We start from the raw sequence: 17,144 nt of genomic DNA, 5'->3' as shown, positions 1-17,144 counted from the left end.
GGACATGTACATTAACTTGGTTGTTTAAATGTGGTTGTGAAGAAGCAGCAGAAGAAAATATGGATTTGAATTCGCTAGCTGTGTTATTCCTATTATATTCAACAGGTGGGTGTGGACGTTTTTTTTTTAATTATAGATTTTTATAGTGTACGTTCGTTCACTATACGGTATACCGCATTGTGTAGTATTGTGCGATGTTGTGATTGTGATAAAATTATAATGCGTCATCGCCATTTAATTCCTCTATTTACAAGTTTATGCCGACATGAACAAGCTATAAGCTATAAACAATTTAAAATCAACGTACGTGTACACGTAACCTAAGAGTACGGCAGGTCAGTTTTTCATTCACACTGGTATATATAACGTTGACGATATGCTGGTTTCTAACGAGGAATTTAAAAGCTATTTTATGTCAGATTCTTGTATGAGGTCAAACTAGCACGATAGATCATTGGCAATGTACATCCTTAATACAGTAACTAAAAGAAGACAATGGTCGTACATACAACTCGGCATTATGCTACGCTATATTATATTCACGTCTCCGTTAATCATATAATCATACAGTGATTTCAAAGAACAATTTGCTGCAAATAAAAACGTTTCATGTCGATAAAACCGACATGAAAATTGTGTTTTTACCTGCAATTAAATAGTGACCGCCATTCCTATATAAGTAGACCTAAATGAACTTCAGTTGAATTATTATGAAATATATTACAAATGCTGATAATTTCGATTTTCATACTGCCAAGTTTTCACTCCAATATGATATGCATACTCAGATATAACTTCAGATTCTTTTATCAGATATATAATTATCGACAATGAATACTACCAGGTGAGAAAAGCGTTATGTCGACGACCAGATTTTGTTTTGTTATTCTTTTTATTGTTTGCTTCGTTTTGAATAACCACGTACCCATTCTTCCATTTTGTATCGGTAGTTTGTGTAGTCTGGATGCCCACTGTACGTGGTGTGAGTGAAGGTATAAATAGTAACGATACTGTATAGGAACTAGACTATAGTTTGTGTTGATTTACTGCCGTGTCCTTTCTATTCTTATGTTATATGTATTAGTTTTGTTCTTACCACTGATGTATATACACCATTGTACTGTTGTTAGTATGTTACGTATTTAGTGTATATGTACGTGTAAGAAATTTTAACTATTTCGACTCGAGCATTGATCGGTTGATAAAATGGTTGGTTGCGTAGTCTTTCGATTATGTTCATAAGTGCAGTGCAGTTGTTTGGAAGGTTTCCAGAAACATTGGGGAGATGTATATGGTTTGAATGACATTTTGGGTAGGTGTGCTGATTGATTGGTTGATTGATTGGTTGATTGATTGATTGATTGATTGATTGATTGATTGATTGATTGATTGATTGATTGATTATTTCTTACAGCAGTACCATTGGTCAACGGCTTAAAGTGCTACTGGTGTAGCTATAGTCTGACTGCACAAGGTGAACTCGGTGCTTCCTGCAAAGACGAGCCTGCCAGTACGGGTAGATCGTACACATGCCCAACCAATGATGACCAGTGTGCGGTAAGTTCCATAGTACAAACAACTTGGGTACGGGTTAAAACCATGTGATCTGTGAGCTTACTGACGCGACGACTAGACGTTGATGAGAATGTCAAGTTGACCGACACTGGGGCGTACTTCTTAGTTCTAACTTTGGGCACTCCCCAAATTGCAGGCCACTAAACAGTAAATTTAACTACAATTTGTCATCATAATCGTCAATAATTCTGAATTATCAATCACGGCTTATAATAAGAAATTACACGATCGAAAAGAACTAAATCTGAATTTAATACCATGGAAATAGTCCATAATAAAAAGTATAATACAATTATGAGCAATTCCATATTATCAACCCCGGTGTATGTGGAGAAATATTATATATAAGTTTTAATCAAATACATCAATATTAACGTAATAATACGATACCCTATGAATAGAACATCCTCTTTTACGGTACCATCCAAGAAGCATTGTCTTGACATTTCGAAGTGTCGCGTGAGCTATATCAGCTATGGTTTGCGAGGTTGCGTGTTTGACCCCCTCCCCCGGCCATATGACACAAACACACACACACACACACACACACACACACACACACACACACACACACACACACACACACACACATGTGCACAAACACATTTAGACTTTTGGCTCTTGATTTTAAAGCATTATCGAGAGGTCGGATCGCTTTCTTTGAGTGCACATACGACTGTTGACCCCATATTTTGGACAACGAAGTTTTCAATCAATCACACCCCCCCCCCCACCAAGATTTTTGGCTCTATTTTCTGGAATTAATGTAAACATTTGACCCCTAATTTTTGTCTGAAATGTAGACTTCTGCCAAATGAACCAAGGGAGCATTATATAAAGTTTGTTCTATTTAGAAAACACGATTGTAATAACGTTTTATATGATCATGTTCAAATTTTAGTTGTATGTGCAGAAAGAAGGTGGCGTGATCGTCGACCTGAGACGGTACTGTTCCATCAACTGTCAGACGACGTGTAGTGAAGAAGACTATGAAACTGACTTTGAAAACATGGATGACGGTACATGCTATCGTTGCTGCACCGACAAATATAACTGCAACGGCAGGTGGGAAGAAGAGAATGCAAGTAACAAAGAACAGTCAGCAACGATACTGACTATTGTTTCCGTTGCTATAGCGACTCTCCTGAACAGATGATGTGGATAAGATACGCGAAATAAATGGATTTTTTGATTTGCATTACTTAGACGACGTTTAAAGCTTTATCGAACGTGAAGTGGCTTCAGTTGATTTTTTTCAGGAGGGTTTTTTCCGATCATGATCTTACAAGACAAACAATTGCATATTGTGCAACTCTTTGACCCGCGCCTTGAATCTTTCAAAAGTGACCAACTTCTTTGAAAAGTAATGAGCAATATATGTCAGAAAAATGATAATTTTATATTAATATAGTTCAGAGTGTAAATGAGACGAAGTTACGTCAATGCGTGCATTTGTGTACAAAATTTGAAGTCTTGAAAACAGAGCAACACAGTTGTCCAGAAGAGCAAAGAAATGACGAACGTACTAAATATGTTAATATATGCAAATATTTACAAAATGGACGACGATAAAAAATATACCAAGAGCAAAAAAGTAACTTGTACAAACCGTATATATCATTATGATTTGAAATATGTTGGTTATTGTTTATTTACAAGTTTTATAAGATGAATTTGCACTTTTTATATTATCTAAGAAATGGTCGACATACATATACTGATGTGCCACAGTAGAGAATATCACCGCTTTAGTAAATTTAAGTTAAATGAAATTATGTTGTAAATATAACACTATATTGTAAATACTTAAGTTTCATAAATATTTTAAAAGAAATATTTTTCAGCATCTGTATTATGTAGGCATATATATTATATTTATATGATTATTGCAGAGATTCTCAATAAAAGTGATGATCGCAATGTGGGATCTTTTTTCACCATTATTTTCGTTTCTACACCTAATACTGAGTGCGGAACTACAGCTGTTGTCCTTTGCGTCAAACTACTCCAACTGCTGAGTGTCTGTGCACTCTTCTTCTTTTTTGGGGGGTTCTGTAGTAATCTCCACTCACTCACTCACTCACTCACTCACTCACTCACAGAGATTAGGCCCATAATAAATCTTATTTTCATATCAGTATTATGATCATTATTACCATCGCATTATTACTATGGATCAAACTTTTTTATTCTGTGTCTCTACAATTTACTAGTACAAAGCAGAAACAAATGCCTGCTGCCTCTCAGTAAATACAAATAAGTCATTTTATTTGAGCTTGGCTTTCATAACTAGCCTTTTTATTCACCAGAAGAAATGAAAATCCAGTCCAGTGTTGAATTCCACACATCATAACTGTACTACATACATAGTGAAAATGACGAAACACATGCACTTGAATTACCCTGTGTTGTGAAGAGTTATTATAACAGTGACCCTCTGTACATCAAAATAAAATCTGGTGTACAGCATGGTTAAGTAAATCAAATCAAATTCATCTCTCAGTTATGTCATGGGGACAGAAACTGGTATGAGGAGGTAAGGCTGTGGTTTTAATTGTATCTAAATAAAAAACACTCATGATTTCGAAACTTCCATTGAAATGAATCATAAAATATGACAAGAAGTTTTGATCTTACTAGAATCATGTAATATCCGTTTAAACTACATGTACACAAATCAGTGACAAGGGAAGATTGCAAAAAGATATGACCAAACGTAAAATGTTGACTTGAGCTCCAAAAATTGAAAATAACATTTACTAATCAATCTAAGTGTACATGTACACTGTAGCACACATGTTAACATAATACACCTTATTTTTTTCCATTTCTCCCCCCCCCCCATAAAACCACAAAAACGTTTTGTACTTGACAAAATTATCATACCCTGTGCAATCAACCTCAAAGTAGAATGAAGTCACATCACTACCAGCCCCCATCTCGACTACATGAACATAATTCTATGTGACATGCATGATTAATTTGACAGAGTGATAATATGACATACCTGCGAAGTCACACTGAAAAGGTACTCAGATCACAGAACCAAAAACAAATGACAATAAACGAATGACATAGAGGTAAATGTTGAAATCTAGCCATAGTCACTACATCAGATTTTAATCAGATTGGATTTTGGCTAAAGTCATGCAAGTGTGGGCATCGAATTGTGTCTGGGGAAATGTCGGAATATTAGCACCAGACTTCAACTTGCATGCTGGATGCAAAAATAATAAATCAAACACATAATTTGTATTCAATCATTTAGAAATGTCTATAAATTGTATCTCAGACCACTAAATAGATTGTATCAAGAAAGTGGTAGTTCTTGTCAGTACATCAATATTTGTGAACTGTGTACAGCATCTGTTGTTGAACTTTATTTCTCCTGGCTGGCTGGCTGTTATTTCTCTATCTATAGGAGTTTGCCCTGTGCTTGGGAAGAAACTGAAAATCATCTGGTACAGGTCCCAGGAGCATCTCACTGTGTGAAAAAAAAAGTAAATGTCACATGCAGGTGAGTCACGTCATACTTAACAGCCTGCAGTAATATGATACACTGAAACTCACAAGTACTTGGAAACTTAATTATAGGTTTGTGTACTTAAGTTATTTCCTTTATTCACGCATGGAGTGAGACATTACATTCTGTAATTACACACAGACCCCCTTGGCTGCTATTATTATTGGAAGGTGCACACACCTTTAAATAAGGTTCACACAATGCAACTTTAATCATCATGCATAACTAATTTTTCAACCAATGTAAGTATCACCTCTGTCAACACTGATTTGAACTTTGTAAAGTGGTCTACTTTTCTATTAATCAGATGGTAATTCTTTCTATTTGATCACAGGGATGTGGTAGTGGGGATTAATCTTGAAACTGTAGACAACTCGCTTTCAAATTACAATATGCATCATGCTGTGCCTTATATAGAAAACTTAACTCATCCAGAACATAATTTCTTCAATATCTCGTTAATTTACAAAAATGAAATTGTTGACACTAGGTCTACATGATCAACAGTTGTTTATAATTCACCATAAATCATGATGCTGAGAATAAGCTGAGAAACACTCAAAACTTGAGCCCAACAATAAAATTGAAAAGCATACATAAAGGCGAACTGACTAGCGCCCTCTAGTGTTCAAATACACGGAATAATAACCTTTCGTTTTTCTCTGACAACCGAAGAAAATGATATTTGACAAAGTGATACTCCTATGTACTTCATCGTGACACGAAAAGCAGAAAAATGATTTTAAGAATACAGGCCAAACTCTACTGTACCTAATTTTGATCCAATCATTGCAGTAAGAGCTGGCCATCAATGTTTCCAGGTCATTTCTTCCAAAGTATTGTGGTGGTCTTTCATTGATTCGTTGCGGCACTCTTTCCAATACACCCACAGGAATATAGCGATACAAAAATGACAACCATTCTAGTAGGAATCGCCTAGTTCTATCTACACCCTGCAAAATAAAAGTAACACAATATTTTCAGTGTCCTGTACCATAAATTTAACTGAAAGTTTGAGACCCCATTTTCCTCTTGTGCAGCAAAATCTTTATTTAGTTTGTCTATCTAGTTTACTTTTATTGCAAACAGTTTTCAAATTCAATTTATAGTGCAACTTCAGTCAGAATATATACATCAGAGTATTAATACTGAATGGATAATATTTTGTCCTGCAGGTTCAAATAGCTCTTTACATATCTGCTAAAAGCCATAGTACCCAGAACGCCTCTGTCTGTGAATACTGTCCAAACAAATGAACTTTGACATCTTTCATTGACATTGTAAATTGAAGCAAACTTCTAAAATGTTTGACAAAAGCAATTTCAAGGGAACTAAATACATCCCTATTAGTTTAGCTACAATAATACATCTATACTGACATAGATTATACATGAGACTGTTCTGATATTCCCCAAACAATAGAATTGAGTTATGGAGTCATGATGGGCGATTTGTTATGAGTGGCCGGCTTGGAACCTGCATGTTGCAGGTTCGAGCCCTGTCGCTGCCATTTTTTCGGAATGGCTTAAGTCCGTGGGTAAGATTTGAACCACGACTGTGACTCAGTCAACCCAGCTCTATAATTGGGGACCTGATAGGATATAGATTGCAATATGAAAGCACTTAAAGAGGCTGCAAAGGATTGTATGCTCCCAAGGGAGTTGAGGAAGTATAAAGGGCCGCTGTGTGCCACTGATCTGTGCCAGGGGTAATAATTGTGAGTGCCTTGAGCTCTCTGGAGAAAAAGCACATAATAAATCAACTGAGTAAAGGTAGAATACACCTTGGGAGCCAATCTTCCCTGAAAATCAAAGTTCATAAAAACTCTCCTGGCATATGAAACCTTTTTTCAGTTACTTTGGAAGGAACAAATTTTTTGGAGTTCACCATCATTTTTTCAAGGAAATCTATAATCTGTAATTTTCCCAATGATGATTGATTGAGTTAACCGAGTATTTGGCGGTCATTTTAGAGTCTGTAATGGCTGAATTTCGATATCACATTTTGACCTCTATTTTCAAAAGTCTATTGTGATTTTCTCCCCTGATTTTAACTGAGAATAGGTTCTGTACAAAAAAGCAACACCAAAGGTTTATGATTTTTTTTCTATTTCTTAGAAGTATGCTATGTTAAATACAAATACAATGTACTATGGTTTTTCATTTTTTCAAGGACATGATAACTATTTCTTTGGTCATAACTGGTAAAAACAGGGTTTGTTTTGTTACTTTCTGACAAAATATTTCAACACTTTTATTTTTTTTATATGTGTGTACCTGTTGATCAGACCCCCAGTGTTCCAGTCCAAAGTTGGCAAAATCTTGTAGAATATCAAATCTCTCTGTTGAAGAAATGTCCCAATGTCTGAAAATATAAAATGTAGAAAACAAAAATTAGTGACAGTACAATTATGTCAATCTTTTACAAAGGTCGATTTTATATTTACGATGTATTGTTAATTTTTTGACTTTATAGCTTCATGACTAAATTATTGTCTTGAAGTTAAAGCAAATAATGCATGAATGATTCGGTAATAACAAACTCTACAAAACAAATTCAATATTACCCCAAGTAAGCATTACCATAAAACATACACAGGCAGTTCAACTTAAAACAATATCATTAAGACCACAGTAAATGTAATTTTTTAATTCTTTTCATTAATATTCACTTCCTGAAAAAAGTCCTTCTAATTTTCTGAAATTAACCAGGGTGTTCCTGCTCACCTTTGTTCCTTGATTTCAGTAAAGACCCATGGTTTAATTAAAGCACCTCTTGCAATCATTACACCAGTCACTCCTGTGTGTTCCCTCTGTCTATTGGCGTCTTCATAAGACAGAATATCACCATTACCTGTTATAGATACAAATTATGTAAATTAAATGTATGCTATTAGATAGTATAATCATTAATTAATGTTGTACTTGGGCATGAAAACAAAAAGGAAAGGTAATTTTCAAAGATGTAAACAAGTTGATTTGAGTGTCACTGCAAACTACTTCAGAGGCATCTACTGTTGTTTTCGTATCAACAATCTTGTTGTGTTTCCTTAGTTTCATCTTTGCATGAAGCCTTTCCTTAGTTCACTTCATACAAGTAAGTCAATGTTAGTTACTACACACTGTCACATCTGTATTATGATTGACAATGCACTGATATAAAACACATGTACTACAGTCAACATCACAAATTTACTGCCTGCCATCTAGTCTCTTTCACCAAAATTTTGAAGATGTCCAGCATTTGTATCCTTATAGATAGAGTGATAACCATTGAAGCAGACCATGAATTGTGATAGTGCCAGCACTGGCATATCGTTTTCTGTCTGATGAATAACGATATAACTGATAAAGTGTGTCACATCATTCATATGTATCTGTCAAAGCTAGTGTACACCTCAAAATTAGCAAATGTTGACTATCTTAACTGATGCTATATACTTATAACTAACTTACCAAAGAGTGGCATAGGGGAAGCTGCCTTAGCACATTCATTTATGTAGTCCCAGTCAGCAAGTTTGGTGTATCTCTGTTCTCTGGAACGTCCATGAAGCTACACAGGATAGAATAATAATGTTACAAGACATAAACAGAATGTCATGTATTATTTACTCATCCGTCCTAGAAACATTAATTTTTGTCCCACATTTAGAATCAGTTATCATTTGCAAACTACCAGTCACATCAAAATATTGAATCCCATGGATTACAACTAGTGTATCAGTGGAGCCATAAGATTAAAGCATCATTATTTTGGTCTGGACCAACTTTGTTTACAGCTACCAGACAGCTATCTTTCTCACCCAAATTGGCCTTCCACAAAATATAAGTATTTGTTCCTTGTTAATTCTGTAATGATGGGAAATTTGACACACTCAAGTTTAACCAGACATCATCACATAAAAATATGAAAACATATTAAATGATTATTCACATAAGGTGCCAGTAAAGTAGTATGAATCACCCTTTAACTGACTGATGTGCTCTGGGTGACTTACCGTTACCATGGAAACACCCCAATCTTTCAGTTTAGGTATGACTTTGTGAGCTGTGAAACTCTTGTCCTGTATTCCAGTTCTCATTTTGACAGTCAAAGGAACATCCATTACCTACATGGTTACAGTATAAATAGAACATTTGACAAATTACAATTTGTGAACCTTGGGTCAAGCCAACGGTGCCGTAAAACGGTCGTGGTTTGCGACGATGGGGTCAAACCTAATATTGTTATTGCCCTTTTGGGATTGGTTGATAAGACTTGCCGTAGAGGGCAGTGATGTATGATGATGGTGTCCACGTGTGAGTGTACATGTGTGTCTATCTAACTATGTTTCTGAGTGTCTGCTTTTTCTTACTGTATATTTGTGTGTCTGCAGACTGAGTGAATCATGAGTGTTTGTGTGTGTAAGTGTAAGTGAGTCTATGTATGTATGTATGTATGTATGTCTGTGTAACTGTGTTTGTGGCTGTCAGTCTATCTGTCTGTGCAATACATTGTGTTTTCAAGTGTATTTGCCAAATTACATCATTAATTTAGTTCTGATTGATTTTGAGTTGTGTAAGTCTTTCTATTTATTACTGTATCAGTATACTATTGTCTCTTAAATTTAAAAAAAATGCTATTTGAATGACCAATGATTTAATTTTGTATACATACCGATGTCATTCCTGTCACTATCTGTTCGAATTTACTCAATCTACCCATCAATGCACATCCACCACCCTGTATAGCAAAGAAAAACAGTTCATTTACAATGAATTAAACTGCAATGTCAAGGTCATTCCTTGCCTTGAGTCAACTCAATCTATAATGAGTATCTGGACTGAGTATCTCAAGGTATTTGAAAATCATATGCATGTACATCACTTGTCAGCTCTTGTTATTCACTAATTGACAATTTGAAATGTTAACAAACCAAAACCAAAATCAAGTCAGTATTTTGATATGGATTAGGTGAAATCAGTTCAGGTTTCACAAGCAATACAATAAACCTTGCAGAGATTACACTACAATATTACTAGGCAAACTATAATGACTGGACAGACCCCCCCCCCCCCCACACACACACACACACCTAATTTTTACAAGTTTCAAATCTCACAACAAATATTCCAAGTCTTCATTAAAAACTTACAAGGCTATTAGTGTTGATGCAATCAACAATTAACCAATATTGATAGTTTTTCTATGATAAATGGTCTGTAACTATACTTGGATATTTTTACGATATTTGTTACACAACCAATCAGCAAAGCTATATTATTGCAATACTAGTTGGTCCACCCGTGTCATCAGAGTTTTATCATTTTGATACTAGTTAGCTACAACACTGTGACTACTGACATCATTCATAGTCTTACCTTCTTGAAGACCAAATCTATGGGACATCCAACATTGACATCAATGAAATCAATATCAATGTTGTTAGACAATAAATCAGCACACTTTGTCATAGTGTCAGGGAAGGAACCACATAGCTACAAACAAAATAAACAGGAACATTATTTAGTTTATGTGGACATGCATGTTAGCCAGCAGTCTCAGTCAAAAAGTACCTATCACCTACAAAAACAAGCAAGTAGATCTCCAACACCACAGCAGCATTATCAGACTAGAAGTCAGAAATCTGTATTAATTTTCTGAAAATGTAAACCATATTCACACTCCTCGTCTTACAACTATGGAAATCAAGCTATCGGCAAACTAAGATAAACAAGCTAAAGCTATTGTTGTACAATGTATGTGGTACATGTAGATTACACAAGTGGGTGATAGTTGGGAAAACTAAGATAGACCTCAGACCCGGTCTGAGGATAGACACATCAGCAAAGTAAGATAACCAAACTCTAAAACTATTGTTGTTGCATGTGGTAGACCAAAAAAGTGGGTGACAGGTGGGTGCATTGGTTATGTGGATATAATCACTCTGTAATCAAGATACAAAATGTAGTGTAAACAGTGAGCTGTGTTGAATGTGCAGCCACTAACATGATAATTTGTTATCAGAGAGACCAGAGAGACCACCCTACAGTGAGTGCAATTACATCAATGTCCTATCTTTGCTTGCCTAGTGCTTATTTCTGTAGCATTTCTGAGGGAGACACACAAGAGAAGCACACACCACAATTGCAATACAGAGCACATCAAAGGATGAGGCAGTTAGTGTTGAGGAAATTACGCAGTTGTGATGAAGTTGAACAAAGAAGGCATACGTGACAGCTATGTACTGCCAAGACTGTCTGTTTAACCAAATTATGCTTTTATACCAAGTACTGTAAATGCATGTCTGATACATGTATATATGGTATACCATATACATAATCACATATATTTACTAGGCTTGAATAAGGAATAATCAGGTGACTAAGTGTCACCACATCATACACTACCATACACTTACTGAGGTATCATAATCCTTTTACAACAGGTTCCCTTTTCTGCAGCGATTGATCAAATTCAGAAGGAAGGTGATGTCCAAGCACTTACACTTTTACATATAGCACATTGTAATAGTTTATAACTTACCTGCACACCAAAGATGTCTTCTGATGAATGTCTCTTAAGTAAGGCCCATTCTGATAACTGACCCTGTAGTATATTGGTACACATTGCCATCTCACCACATGTGATATCAGCTCCTAAATTCTTACATATCCGTCTGTATGGCAAATTTCCAACCTGGCAAGTGAGAAATTACATTGATGTAAGTTACAGTCAAAGGTACATGTTATGATTTACACTTACAGTTGTAGTCATTACAGTTGGTTTGTCATGTGTTTTTGTTGTTCTCTGGACTAAGTGTTCGTATTGAAGTTTGTAACAACAATTACAACAACAACAACAATAATACACTGTAATATAATTCTAAAAATTACATTTTTTCAGGAAAACTCTCCAAGCATTCATTTTGAAATACCTATTACAGTTAAAGGTGTTAGGTACAACAATTATGGAAAGTTACTGAAGTTAAAAGTGCCAAATATAACTAATTTGAAGTACTAAGTTAAAGGTGCCAAATTCAAACTATTTTGAAATACTTACTGTAGTTAAAGGTGCCAAATACAAACATTTTTGAAATACTTACTGTAGTTAAAGGTGCCAAATACAAACATTTTTGAAATACTTACTGTAGTTAAAGGTGCTAAATACAGCTTATCCGAGAAATCTATTTTCTTTTTCTCACAGGACCGCAGTTTGATCAAATCAGCATCAGTGACAGTCCCCAGGTGATGCAGTTCTGAGTTCAGTTCTGGCATGGTTTTACATGAGTCTGCAGAACTTGTTTCCGTTGCCAAGTTCACAGGCGCTATTGAAGGAGGACCACCATTTTCTTCTGTTTGCAAAAGATTCAAATTTTGCACTGAAGATGTATTTTCAGAAGCTACTGCATCTGCTACATTCTTATTAGCTGCCATACCATTTCCTACATCTGTTTCTTTCTGCATGCCTTTGTCTGTTGACCCCTGACCCTTGCCTTGGCTGCCACCTCGATTTATCTTCGTCAGCATTTTCAACACTCTATCTGCCTTTTCAAACTTATATTTCCTTTTCCACAGTAACCTTTGCAAATCTTTGGCAAGTGTATTTTTAATGTTGGGTTCAAAGTTCTTGTATTTGTCATCGTTCACAACATTAGTGTTATTGTCACTAATATGGCTGCTTCCAAATCGGCATGTGATGCCGTATTGACATCTTCCGTACTTGTCAAATGTATAGCATTTATCACTGATATCCTTTGGTTTCTTAGCCAAGAAATTCTCTATTTTATGTGAGAATTTACACTTATCGCCGAACAAGCACTCTCTTTCATTCAAAATGGCTGGACATACCCTGTCGGCTGCATCAATAAATTTATCTCTAGGTCTACGTTTGTTTTGTCCACGTTTGTCTTTTCTGTCTTTTTTGGATTTCTTTGTAGCTGGTTCTTCAGTCACTTCTGTTTCAGTTTTGTCTTGAGATTTCTCTGTATCTAGATTTTCACCACTTTGCTTCTGGTCTGGATCCTCTTGTATGTTGTCATCTTTTTTGCCAAGTTTTTCTTTGGCCTTGGACCAGTCAATGAACCTGGAGGACACAGGCAAAATTTACTTGAGTGAAGAATGTCATGTAATATTTTGTGAGCCAAAGGAGATAATAACAATGTGTAATCAGGGTTTTCGTCGAGGGTGATAAGCACTAGACTCTCTCACAGTCCTTGGAACTTCGCTTTACTAAAATTAAAGCGCAATGAATTATTTGTATGTACCGATACCAGCTATATAACCTTACTCGAATATCCTTGTACTGTGCACCCTCATCGACCATGATAGTGATAACCATTCTTTGATGTGTGACTGCGATGCTCTGTGTTTTCGCGAAGCCCAAGGAGCGTCGCAGTCACACGTCAACAAATAGTTATCTCTATGTGGTCGATATGCACAGTACAAGGTTATTTGAGTACGCGTTCATGGAGTACGTTACGTAGATAGTACCGATACATACAAAATAATTCATTTAGCGTTAATTTTAGTAAAGCGAAGCTCCGAGGACTGTGAGAGAGTCTAGGTAAGCACATAAATCTACCTGGGTTCCCAAACTGAATTGTGGTAAATTGTATGGGAAACTGTGCAACTTTTAACCCTTTCCTCCTTTCTGTTATAGGGGTTCCCCAACTTAGCAAACACAATGTGTATACTTGCTCTTTTATACCAGCTTGGGATCAAGCTATATGGTTTTGACAAACCTATCCTATAGAATGAAAACTGACCAATCTCATAACCTGTTTTGCCAGCCTTGGCTAATATCGATATCGTTGATGTTTAATGACAATTTGGTGGGAAATCAAATCCCTTGGCATGATGGCCAAAATGTGACCAACTATAAAAATATAACCCCTCTATAGTTACAGTGTTCTGATTTAATGTTACAAAGTGCTATTTGGGTGTTATGTGTGAAAATACAATACTTAGTAACAACACACAAATAGCAGGTACGTAGCCTCCTACAATTCTGAAACTTGTCAGTCCTGTCATTAGACCAAAGGCATAAAGCTGTACACTACATGTACATTTGTAAGTTATTCAGAAATAAATTGATCAAATTTACAATTAAATACTTGTACATTTCAATGCATGACTGTAATGTTATAAAGAAACTTTGCCATGGTGTGGTGGCAGGCTCAGATTCAGACAGATTAATGTGAAATGTGTTGAGATTGGGATGAAGTGATAGTGAATCCACAGAGTTACATGTGTGTATGTATGTATGTATGTATGTATGTATGTATGTATGTATGTATGTATGTATGTATGTATGTATGTATGTATGTATGTGTGTGTGTGTGTGTGTGTGTGTGTGTGTGTGTGTGTGTGTGTGGCTCTGGATGTATACGCTGTGGGTACTGGGGTTTTGACACATCTAGTTGAAACCCCACAACATATACATCTAGAGCTAGTGTGTGTAATCATTAGCAGCCACTCTCTTTTCAATCTATTTACTGAGGTCATGGATGTATCTCCCTAATACATCCCTGCTGAGATCAATAGAGGCATAAGATACACATCTACATCTATACAGATAATCATGGGTATATCTCTATCTTTAATTCTTCCCTTTCTACCTCTGTGGTTGTATTCTATAACCTGTCAAATATTCTCTCCACACTCAGGACAAATAAACGTACATGTAAAACATCTGATTATGCATGAGTGACACTGTGTGATCCCCGCAGTGATCACACCCTGGCCTTGTAAAAAACATGTATGAACGAACACCTCACTTACTCCGGTTTGACTTTGGCATTTCCATCATGGACATTTGACAAATCTAACTCTTCCTCGCTGCTGGGTCTTTCCTGTGTCTGATCTAACTGTTGGACGCATTCGTCGCCGGTGGGGGCTGAGGCTGGACGGCAACTGTCTGTGTCTCTTTCGTCGCCTTCTTTCGCCATTTCGACTTCCAACACGTTATCCATGCCAAGATGAGCACCAAAACGAAAATGAAGTTACAATATAAGATGTATTCTTCGGTAGAGATGTGCTTTAACCCTTTCAAAGCCTGTAGAGCTGCCATTCACACCATATACACATGTAATTCTTTCTTGGATGGGTATATATTCAGCGGTCCGTCACACGATGTCATTTGAAATGACACTAGACTCTGCTGCCCGCCGCATGAATATTACGCAAACAAAAATATCGTAAAACGGTATGTATTTTACGACAAATTTCAATTTTCAGACATAAAATACAGTTCAGTGACGAGCAAGTATTCACAATTAGACTTGGATTAAAAATAAAAGATATAAACGGGCTTTGAAATTCTATATTTTCCACACTAAGTACCTAAATGTATTAAATGAAACCTATTTTCCTTATGTCGCAATGTCCACGTGAAGTAAAGTGTACAAAGGTCAACAGACTTGCGCATACAACTTGAAGCCACTGTTTCTTCATAATCTTTCCTAATTCCTGCCTAGAATGTTCGTCTCCTTCTTTTCTGTATCTCTCAAGATGAAAAATATCGAAAACAAATCTGAACTCCTTTTACGTGTGAAATTAACTGAAATCCCAGATTCTCTTTTGCATATTTTTGTTTTTGTTTTCGAAAACAAAGAAACAAAACATGCTGTGGGCCATTCAGACTGGTATTGTTAATAATATATCGGAGCAACGCAAGAGACTCGAATTCAGTTCTTTGATTTAATATCTTATTCAATCGTGTGATTTTTTTCTCCCCTCAAGTTCGTCTATAACTTTGTTGAAGTTTACCAGTCAATTAAAACAAATGTAAAATGTTACTACAAATAAAAGCATCAAGCAAACAATCGTTAATTTTTCCACCTCTTGTCTTTCAAGTGAAGAATATATGTTTACACAAAATTGTTGATATGAGTAAAGTAGGCTTATATATGGGTGACTTTTTTATGTATCTACTTCACGTTTCATTGGTTTTCATAATGATTGACCTTCTCGTTTACCGGTTCATGTACTAATTTAGTGATTGAATTTGGCATTTTAGGGAATGTAACACAGCATGGTAAAGTATGTTCTTCCTTGCAGCCAACTTTTTAGTAAAACTACATGATGTCTGGAGACATTTGCGAATTCCTTTTAGTGGTCTGAGGTGAATTAAAATGATCGCACCGGGACTTAATTAAATTAAAAATTATTTAACAAATCGAAATCACATAAAAAAGAACCACTGTCCAACTATTAGCACATATATAATGTAGTTGACGGCTTGATCAAAAATGAACGAGTGATCAAAGATGAACGCTGGCAAGAGTTTCAGCATTTTGCATTGCCGGTGACGCCGCTGTTGAAATACATGTATCGAATAACGATGATACCGTTGGACAACGTTAACTTTGGGGATATTACTATGAAGGCTAAAACAGATTGTAAGTAGGAATGTACCACATCGCCAGTGGATTTCAAAATAACGTTCAGCGGTTCTGTTTGATACAACCACGCACAAATCAATAATGAGCCCCGGTGTTTTGTTTCTAAATTGACGAATCAATCAAAAGCAGACAGGAAATTGAATAGAAGAGTCAAATAATTAATTTATATATAAGGGAGGAAGAGACAGGGTGGACGGTCGAAGGATAGGCAGAGAGCCAGACAAATTAATATTATCTGATAATTTCCATTGTTTTGAGAGAAAATCTGATGTTACAAACGAATCTTGTAATCAAACATAGACCCTAAATCCTAAATAATAAACGAAACATTTGGAGGTGGCACATCGTCGCAAACCATTTTACGGCACCGTCCTTAACAAGCCGGTCCCTATTGGTCCCTATTTCGAAGTGTAGTGGAAGAAATAATAACTCTGGTTTGCGAGAATGAGGTGACAATGAGGCAATCATCGTTGTAAGTTGTACTGGGAGCACAAGCACCACACATTATTCATGTCCATGTGATACTTGAGCAAATTCTTTTTTTCTTCTTCTTGTTTTATTGTTCTTAAAGAAAAGGGCTACATGTCAGAAAAAAGATGGAAAGTGTACAGATAACAAGATGAAAGACAGGAAACAGAAGACAAAAGGGTCCTGGGGAAAGAA

At 36.0% G+C, this 17,144-nt stretch overlaps 2 protein-coding genes across 2 annotated transcripts; one reads left to right on the top strand and one right to left on the bottom strand.

The window, feature by feature from the left end:
* Positions 1–11: 11 nt before the first annotated feature.
* Positions 12–2,731, top strand: LOC144434337 (uncharacterized). Its single transcript, XM_078122789.1, has 3 exons — positions 12–105; positions 1,415–1,557; positions 2,477–2,731. The coding sequence occupies exons 1-3, from the start codon at positions 60–62 to the stop codon at positions 2,729–2,731; spliced, it is 444 nt and encodes a 147-aa protein (XP_077978915.1). The 5' UTR covers positions 12–59.
* A 1,127-nt stretch (positions 2,732–3,858) lies between these two features.
* On the bottom strand, positions 3,859–15,239 carry LOC144433661 (tRNA-dihydrouridine(47) synthase [NAD(P)(+)]-like). Its single transcript, XM_078122010.1, has 11 exons — positions 14,860–15,239; positions 12,226–13,162; positions 11,624–11,776; positions 10,459–10,575; positions 9,755–9,820; positions 9,096–9,206; positions 8,554–8,650; positions 7,825–7,951; positions 7,375–7,462; positions 5,870–6,051; positions 3,859–5,059 (listed from the first exon to the last, which is right to left on the bottom strand). The coding sequence occupies exons 1-11, from the start codon at positions 15,048–15,050 to the stop codon at positions 4,987–4,989; spliced, it is 2,142 nt and encodes a 713-aa protein (XP_077978136.1). The 5' UTR covers positions 15,051–15,239; the 3' UTR covers positions 3,859–4,986.
* Between the last annotated feature and the right edge of the window lie 1,905 nt (positions 15,240–17,144).

The sequence above is a fragment of the Glandiceps talaboti genome, chromosome 4 (genome assembly GCF_964340395.1).
Source record: "Glandiceps talaboti chromosome 4, keGlaTala1.1, whole genome shotgun sequence".
Classification (NCBI taxonomy): domain Eukaryota; kingdom Metazoa; phylum Hemichordata; class Enteropneusta; family Spengelidae; genus Glandiceps; species Glandiceps talaboti.
This window is presented reverse-complemented; position numbering and strand designations above follow the sequence as displayed.